The following is a 9,969-nucleotide window of genomic DNA, read 5'->3' on the forward strand; positions in this document are numbered from 1 at the left end:
TTCTGCAGAAATGAGTCGGTAATAGAATAGCAATGGTGTTTTCTATGGAGAAAAATTCTAATACATTTTCCTTGGTCCTTAACATCTTCCTGGTGTTTGTTCAAGTTTGGACAAAATACGGGAAATGCTCCCAAACAGATACTGTCTCAGCCCTCCTAGAGCTGGATTTCTAATGTCATCTTACATGGTCTGCCTTAACCAGGCATTTGTATGATGGAATCTGTCTATTCCATCATATGTCTGATCAGCTTATTCTGAAATTTCACAACTGAGTGACCTGGAAACATTAGAAGTGGACAGTAGCACTAGTCAAATCTGCCTGTGTGAATGTCAGTGTGACTAAAAATATGGCCATATTGTTTGGGATAACAGAACATGAGTAATTAATCTGGAAGACACTTTAGACTTTATCCAGTTCAGCTCCCTTACTTTATGGGTAAAGTCATTGAGCCTTAGGAAGTTTAAGACACAAGTGTAAGTTCACCCAACTAAACCATATCTCAAGTCTTGTTTCCAAGATCACATGTCTTGAAATCATTTGTATAAAATTGCTAACTTAAAATTTGCAGATGAGTCAAATTGAAAAGTCTATTACTACTTTTTAAAATGTCAAACTAAGCAAATTAAATGTAAAATGTTTATCAATTAGTATTCAAAGTGAACCAACTCTTGGGAAAGATAGTGTCAACAAACGGGCAAAATGGCAACCCTTTATTAAATTATTAAATGCACTTGGCAATTTTTGTCTTTGGTTTGCAATAAGGAAATTTGAGGCAAGAAAGAGTTGGGTGTTTTTAGTTGTTTTTGTTATTGTTGCTTAAACTCTCTAAGCTTAAGGAAGTAAAACACACACACACACACAAAATATTTTATCAACCACATACTAGTATATAAAGTAAGAGAGCAAACAAATACACAGAAAGCTTTATTTAGTAAAAAATTTCAACTGATTAACATAAAGTATAATACTGATTAAACATTGTAAAGGATTGTTTAAAAAGTGCTGTTTCTAACTGTGCTGCTGGGTTGTGTTTTAGGCTGGTTTTGAATACCTAATTTAGGTTAACACTTCAATGAATAAAAGGACTCATGATGATTTTGTGAAAATTTGCCAATATTATAATGCAAAAGAGTTTTAAATTTGTGTGAATTTAATGACAAATTTCAAAAAAGGAATTTATTGCTACTGAAAATAGTGATGCTTATATTTTAATAATAAGTTATGTTTAGGCCATGAAACTCTTATTCTGCTTTAATAATAATGAACATTTGCTGAGTATGGCTGTGTCACTGACTATGTCAATGTAGACATTCTCTCTCAGATTCAAGCACCTAATCCTATGCTAAAAAATGAAAGCAATAATACAAGGTAACCTTTGGTTTGCAGTTACTAATATTCAAAGGAAAATATTTAAGTTCCCTTATAAATCTCACAGACTGTTTCAGTCTTTATTTGTAACAGAAAATAAATCCTCCAGCCGATCTGCTAATGCAGATGATAAACTATCACTCAGTCTAATTTGCACTGGAAATAATTATGCAGTCAGCTTTGTATTAATTCATTTTAATCAATTCTTGAACCTGGAAATTTAAACATCTTCCCACTGGGATTTCTGCAATAGCTGTTACCCTGTAGCTCTTCCAGACAGTTTGCAAAATATGCAGGCTACAGCACCAAGTGCCATGTTAGCTCAGGAGTCAGGAATGATGGAAAAATCAATAACATTGAAAATGATACAGAGAGAATGATTTTGGGTATATCTATTATTGTGGGTCTCTATTTGTAGCTGTAACAAAAATTTCTAGTGGCAAATGTCTACCTAGTTCACAAATCTAGACTCATTTCAATTTGACATAGAGCTATATTTAATGGTTTCTCACGAAACCAAAATGGGAGTCATCTCTATCTGCCCTGGAGGGAAGGAAACATTCTAATAAGAGAGTGCACTCCAGCACTTCAGATCTTAAGTCATTTCACCTTGAACTCTTTCTGGGATTCTGTAAGGATTCTATCAAAGACTTAACATACATTTCATTTTTATCAGAATGATATGACTACAAAAAGCACATAATTGCTGAATTTAGATTATGCAGTGAATTGCCACTTTAGTGCTAAAAACATGTTCAAGAGTTAAATATAATCCAAATGATGTTTTAGTCCCAAATATAATGAATTAGATTTTGATACTTAGATTTCATGGTGATTGCAAAAAATGGATATTGCAACATACTAAATTTAAACTTTCAAAGGCTTTCATTTTAGTCAGCAATTTGGAAGTTACCTGATTTTGCTTCAGCAAAATATTTTTCTTCCTACTCATAATTACCTAATATAACCAGATTACTGAGTGTCTATTAAAGTAAATATCATGCTAAATAGATAGATCATGTTACATAATAAAAAGAAATAGTTCTAGTAGCATAAGGTAAATGAAACAGCTAGATCTCCTGATAATACCTTACTAATTTCATACAGGGCCAGAATGGATTAAGATTCATTCTTAAGTAAAGAGACTGAATCTTACCTTAAAAAAAAAAAAAACTAATTTTCATTGCTTTTCAAAAATATACAGTAAAATAAACATGACTATTGCCAATTAGTGGGTATTTATAACTAGCATAAATGAATAAATATAAATAATTTATAATTAAAATATTTTTTTGAAAATAGATATTTATATAGGCTTCATGTCTATGTTTAGTTTATATATAGCACACTATATATGTTATATATTTGTATATATGCTATTAATTTTTCTTTAATTCTTATTATTGGTATATATATCTAACTATATTTCTAATATAATTATGCATACCAATATTCATCTGTTCATCTATGTATCTCTATCAATCTAACTAACCATCTACTATCTATTCAGCCACTTGAAAAAGTCCTTTATCCATAGTGGCCAAAATAAATTTGATTCACAAATCTTTTATAGATAAATATTATGAATGTGAATCAGAGGTCATTCTGCTAAAATGATCACAATTCACCATTTTGAAATGATAATTACTAAGGTGAGAATACAATTATGCAGGGTACAACCAATTGGAACATGTGAGTTAACTGAAAAACAAACAAACATGGAAATATAATCAACAAATCAGAGGCAAGTGCACTTTAGCACTTTTAAATAATAACTACAAAGCTACTCTTTCTGTTGACTTTTAGTGTTTACTTCACTGAGAGCCTGATTTTATCCTCAGCCTTTCTTACTCATTGCTGACCTTTTCCTGTCGTTTGATGTTAAATACCATGCAACAAATGCATCACCAATGCAACATGGCCTGAAGTAGATTAGTACATTGAGTATGACCATGAGCAGTAGATCTAATTCTTGACTTAGCAGAGACTAAAAAGGTCTTATTTATAAGCTTCCTTTATTCCTTCTCATTTTTCTAGTACATTCATTTACTAACACATACCTTGAGTAATAAAATTAGTGATTTTAGCATTTCATTATCACTAAAACCTTTGTTTTAATGTTTATCAGTAAAAGGCAATGACATAGTCTTCTTGATTGTGAAAAATCATTGTCAGGACAAGTCCTTTCTATGCCTCATATCTTAGGACACACTAATTTTGAGATCACCTCTAAGGCCTTCTATAGAAGGTGATATCTTATTGAGAAGGAATAAATGGTTAAAGTGTCTTTAGTTTTCTGTGTTATGCTTGTATTGAGCAATGATGAACAAGTAACGTAGACATATGAAACAATACAGTTTTGGTATATTCAACCTATGATATAATTATCATGAATATCCCACGTATTTATATGATGATATAATATGAAATAGTTTAATATCTTAGTTATTAAGATTGGAAGATAAATCAGTAGTGGACTTAGTGGACTATGACTCATTGTTTTATTTGATGATACAAAAGTTAGCATTATTAGAAAATCTAGAGACGTTTCCTTGTCTTTACATATGTTGAGACTCTCCCACCTCTCATAGGCAAGAGACAGAATGATATAGGAAATAATACATGTGACTTTTAGACTCATTTATTTACAAAAACAACAACCTACTACAAAAATGTACTAAGGACTCCTTCATGCTTAGCATTCAAAATGGGAAAACCCAGAAGTTCTTACCAATACATAACCAAGCCTCTTTGGTTTTCTTTATTTGGAATGATGGGACTGATCATTTGATTGAATTGACACATGTCATTTACCTATAAAATCTGTTTCAAGATTGTGATTATGTTGCTTAAATAGCAACATGTCAAACTTGAAAAATTAGTTTTTGTTTCCTTTGTTGTTTATATATATTTTTTTATTTTTTGGTTTGCAGGCCATGCAATAGTATTCAAAGTTCCCCAACATGCGATAGTGATTTCTGCACAATTTATTCCTCAAACATAGCTGCACAGTGGAATCACCTGGAAAATTTAAAAAAAAAACTGCCAATATCTGAGTTCTACCCCAGATATTATGATGCATTTAGGATGGCAGCCTGGGCATTGGGTCTCATAATATCTCCCCCAGGTGATTATAATGGGCAGCAAACTGGCATCTCTGGGGGAATATAACTATGATATTCTTATTACAACTCATTGCTGGATTGCCACCCAACTTTTTCAATCATTCCATTTACTGAAAAGATGGTCTCCCGCTCTGGTGGTGTAGCTTAGTTGGTTAAGCATCATCCCATTCATCAACAGGTTGCTGGTTTGATTCCCGGCGCATACCTGGGTTGAGAGCTTGACCCCCAATAGAGGGCGTGCAGGAGGCAGCCAGTCAATGTTCCACTTTCACATTGATGTTTCTCTTTCTCTCTCCCTTTCCCTTCTTCTCTCTCTAAAAATCAGTAAAAATATATTTTTTAAAATGATGGTCTCCCCTTCCCTTTCTTCTTTCTCACTATAGAACTTTCTGTCAAAATTTGAATGTGCCTTATCTAACATTATCAATTACTCTGGCACATTTATTCTGTAATTTTTGTAAACAGGTACATTTTTATACATGTTATAGACAAAGACAATAACTTTTAGCAGTATTTATTTTTGTTAAAAGAAACTGATGGAATTGAAGGTCAAATTGCCTTCTGATTGCACAGATTAAACAAGAAAGTATTTCATATTTTAGCTTGACAAAGCATCTTATTGATTTGAAAAGATCCATACTATTGATAAAGTTCATGATGCAACATATATGTAATAAGAAGGCTAAAATATTTATTTTACATATCTACAACATGTATTCTCATCTTTCTAGATCAACCACAAATCATACAGGAAAATATTTAGGTACATGAAAAAGCTTCATAACATAAGAAAATTACATTTTGAAAAAAAATCACACGTAAAAGCTCATTAAATAATAACATTGACAAATAAATAGTTAATCAACTTTACTTATTAGCTGCTGCCATGCATTTCTGGCATTCCATTCCAAGCGAGGGTCAGCATGCAGGGTATAATTTCATACTATGAGACTGTAAAAAGCTTCAGGGCTTATTTTTGAAGTGAAATGTCACAAGGTCTTTCACTCTGTCAAAGGAAGATCACTCATGGCTGCTAAACTGTTCCATGAAGATTGCCAAGAAAAAGAAAAAGCACCCTTCTGAAGTATTGTAAATACTCAAGGCAACAATTTTTTTAACTTTTCACTTTGGGAGTGGTTTGCTGGGTAGGGGGATAGGTTGGGGAGTGCAGGGTAACTAAGAAGCCCTTTCCTTTTAAAAAGTGATTATTCAATATATAGTGTGTGTGTGTGTGTGTATATATATATATATATATATATATATATATATATATATATATAGTATCACCGGTCTTTCAAGAATCATGGGAAATTAAAACTACGGGATGCATGGAATTTAAATACAAATTGCACTCATGGATATGTGTACATCTTGAAAAACCTGTAAAGGACAAGCTACTCCCAAAGAAGGTCCTGATACTTAGGACAGCTTGCTGGGTTTGATTAAAGCAGAAAGCATATATTTTCAAGTAAGAAAATAGCAATGGCAGACTTGAGTCTTCCAAGGAATCAAATCTGTAAAGCAGATGGTTACCAATCAGTCCAGTTTTAGAGTCTGAGTTCTAACTCATGCTGTGCTTGCTGGGCCTGCTGGCTCTCTTCCGCTCTCTGTGGTGCTGGGCCGGCTCGGCAGGCGACATGCTCTCGAAGTTATGGCTGGACTCGTTGTGCTGCCGAGTGTACCTCTTACACTTGCAGGCGGTGACCACGGTGATTTTGTAGGTGCGCGTGCTGCCATCTTGGCACTGCAGCTGGATCCTCTGGGTGCGCGTTTTGTCGTTGACACACCGCCACTCCTGGGAGCTCCTCCTGCTCCAGTACTTTGTTCCATAGCCTCCTCCGATCCAGTTGGGGAGCAGCGGCAGGGGCAGGCACTCCCCAGCGCACACCAGCTCCTTCAGAGGGCTGAGGCTGGTGCACTGGCCATCAGAGATGTATTTGGTGGAACGCAGTTCCCGGCAACCCACTTGAACCCGAGCTGCGGGAAACAGAGAAGAGAGTGTACAGAGGTATCAGCAGATGGACATTTCTTAAACGTAATCTGCAGTGACAAAGATGTTATGCAAGTGATAGCAAATTGCCCAATAGAAAGAAAATACCCATTTTATTTCCACAATGCAAAAATCTGCCTGAATGGTGGTAGAGACACTTTCATGGAAATGATCCGTTTACATGGCTATAATTTTTTTTTTGGAATAAAGTAAACGAGGCCATATTTTTGTTCACATATAGCATTAGCTAATTGCTTACTCGAGGGAGTATTTGAAAATCCCATTTCTTAGTCTCACTCCCCAGTATGGTTTAAGCAGCTCTTACATTTAAGTGTAAAAAAGAGTATATTTTAATGTTCGTTTTGCTCACAGGTCATATTTGTTAATGTCTACAATTGCTTTTATTTATTTTGTTTAGAAATCTATTGAGTAAATGTAGAAAGTATTTAAATACTGTGTACAATGCAGATGATGTCTGTAATATTTTGTTTCAGTTATAAAACTTAGCTGCAAAGAATCATAAATACATGTGTACAGTCTGACATCTTGCATATCACACTTAATAACTACATTTTAAACATAAATTCCCAAGCTATCCTTTAAAAATGCAAATATAAAAATGCTTGAAATGCAACATGTCACTACAACTCAAAATTTAAAGACTATAAAACCTTCTAAATCAGGAACGTATGGTTGCCATAACAACTTGGCTACATTTCCATGAATTTTATGGCAGAAAAATGCCTAACATGTCTGATTTACAACTGCAAAAGGAACCACAGTGCTCATTTAGTGAATATTGGTCATGGCAAACTTTTTGTTTAGTTATTTGAATTTAATAAGAATGTTCTTTAATTGGCTGCTTCTTGTTGCATGCTTTATGTAATTAAAGCAAAAATTAATCTTCAAATATTTGAGGTTTCCTTTCCATTGCTTTGTTATCTAAACTTGAGGAAAATTGCCTGTAATAAGCTGGGGAAAAAAAAAGCAAAGCTTGTTAACCAGAAAATAAAAGTTTAAAAGTATAACTGCTGACATTTAAAACATTAAAAATTATCAAGGACTCTGAAGTGGTCTTGCATAGACTAGTGAAAGCTAATTTGAAGTAAGTCTTGAACTAGGAGTTTCACTTCACCTCTGTGTCCCAGTATTTCTGAGGCGAGAAATATAACCTAAAGGGATGTGATAGTTGTAGAAAACGTACGTATGCATACATACATACATACATATAGCTATAGAGTGTGGGATTAAAATCAAAGGGTACAATAGCTGGCCAGACAGTGTGCTCTCCTGTCTGCCTCTGATTCCAGCGCACCTTCCGGCAGCTACCTCAGGAATGCACCTGGAATCAGCCAGAGATGATTCTGACTCATCTGGCTTTTTGTTCCTGTGTACATAGAGATTCAGCATTTTTGCAGTGACAGTTCGTTGACCGTGAATACCCACTGCATTGCTCAGTAATCTAATAATTATCAGATATTTCCTGTGTATGCAAAAGCAACCATCTCCATGAAAGTTAAAACACCTTGGTTTTTTTAGCCCTTTGCAGTCATATGTGCTTTGACCTTTCAAAGGTCAAAACTACTTTTCACAGTTGAATGGAGTTGAGGAGGAGGAGCAAAAAAATGTTGTAAGATTTCCTGTGCACTATTTCTCTGGGTCTCTCTTAAAACCTGATTATTAGCATGTGAACTCTTCTGACAGATAGAAGTGAGGAAAAGAAATTTACATCCCTCTAACTAGTGGTCAGTGTGTCAATTAAGCATGCAGAAAAGGGCAAAAATGCTCCCTGTTTCACAAAAATATACAATAACCTGAATTTTGACCTGGTTAATAAGAAATTATCTCAGAAAAATATGATTCTCCAACCTGTTTAGTTTTAGCCCTTATTTGCATTGATTATCATCAAAACTTTCAACTATTTCCCTAGACATGTTTTAGAAATTCATGGTGAGCAATTATTCCCCCCAGAAAGCATCTTTTTTCCTTTGTGATTTCTTATACATACTTTGGTTAGTTACCTTTATGCATTTTACCAGAATTGCACATGTCCTGAAATAAACAGAAAACAACCTCAATTTAAACTATCTAGAACAACACTTTTTAAAAATTCTTACTGTGCATGATTTAAAGAAACAACAGTTTAATTCCTGGAAATATTTTCTCTTTGGATGTTTGATAAAACTTACTAGTAAGTCTGTGCCTGCATTATCAAATCACTGTTTTAGTTATGCTAACTTTATAGAAACAATGCCAATCTACACATGCAGTAGATTACTCCCAGATTATTTAGCAAAATATATATGGTTCCAGTTAGAAAGCAGTGAAACAAATTTACAGGACTGTGAGCTAAATGCTACCAAAAAAGAAAAGACAAAATCCATAGAAGTGAAACATACTTACTGTTCCGATCCAGTCCAGTGTTACTGAAATGCCTGCCTCCATTTCTGGCTTGATTCAGCGTGCTGTTGCTGCTGGGGTGTGCTGGAACAGGTTTAACCACATGTGAATAAAGAATTTCTGTGGCATCATTTTTAAAAGCCAAACAGCTTTTCATTAGGATGCAAGCAAGGGAAATGAGATAGAAATGAATGGCAGGAGGAAGCATGGTGAGTAGAGGATTTGCTTGGCTGGAGAGCTAGTTAATTCCTTTCCCTCTGCTTCTGCACTGTAACTGTGAAATTCCTCCTCAAGGTTCCCTTTATATATCCCTGAGGTTTGGCGTTCATTCAGGTGTAAAGTTGTGTAGAGCTTCAGAGTGAAAACACAGAGAGGGGGTGGGGTCCCTGCATGACCCTGCAAAAGAATTTTACCAATGGAAGAGGAGACTACAGAGAAGGAGGAGCGTGGTATACAAATTGCCTGAAATTTCCGAGTTGGACTTCATCAGTCGTCTGTCAGCTGCAGCAGCCAGGCACATTCTATAGCAACTACAGACTCTTTTCCTCTCTCCCTGCCGTTTCCTTTCCTGAACCTAGTTCCCATTCGGGTTTAATTTCAATGAAAACACACTGCTGCTCATTTGAAAAAATTTACATTTCCACAGTTGTTCTGTACTCCCCTAAGAGTTTAAATTATTTGGAATAGGGAGCGGGTTTGCCCTAGATAATAAGAGGAATTAAAGCGAGTTTAAATATTGTAGAACTGGCCTGAAGCACCTAGTTTTATTTTGTTTCTCAAGAAGCAAACCAATATATATTTTTTCTTTAAAGTGTGAGGCACAGGGCTAGAATCTGCCCCCTGGACACACTTAAATAATGCAGCTTTGATCTGCATGAACTGTGGCACAGCTAGGTAAATTATTGCCAGGGGTCTGTGCAAAGAATAATGAGCATAGCTCTGTCTGCATTAAAGTAATTAATATCCATTTTTATCTTAAAAATATGTCACGAGCATTAACATTCATAGCACCATTTTACATTAAAGAAAGCCCATTTCTGACAGGTTATTGTTTAGCAAATTCAAAATAATGTTTTGTAGTGTTC

The 9,969-nt window shown here is 34.8% G+C and overlaps 1 protein-coding gene across 1 annotated transcript; it reads right to left on the reverse strand.

Annotated features, from left to right (window-relative positions):
- Positions 1-5,931: 5,931 nt before the first annotated feature.
- On the reverse strand, positions 5,932-9,107 carry SOSTDC1 (sclerostin domain containing 1). The gene is made up of 2 exons (XM_081101941.1): positions 8,888-9,107; positions 5,932-6,471 (listed from the first exon to the last, which is right to left on the reverse strand). The coding sequence occupies exons 1-2, from the start codon at positions 9,090-9,092 to the stop codon at positions 6,056-6,058; spliced, it is 621 nt and encodes a 206-aa protein (XP_080958067.1). The 5' UTR covers positions 9,093-9,107; the 3' UTR covers positions 5,932-6,055.
- Positions 9,108-9,969: the final 862 nt, after the last annotated feature.

The sequence above is a fragment of the Myotis nattereri genome, assembly GCF_964212035.1.
Source record: "Myotis nattereri genome assembly, chromosome: 11".
NCBI classification, from domain to species: Eukaryota; Metazoa; Chordata; class Mammalia; order Chiroptera; family Vespertilionidae; genus Myotis; species Myotis nattereri.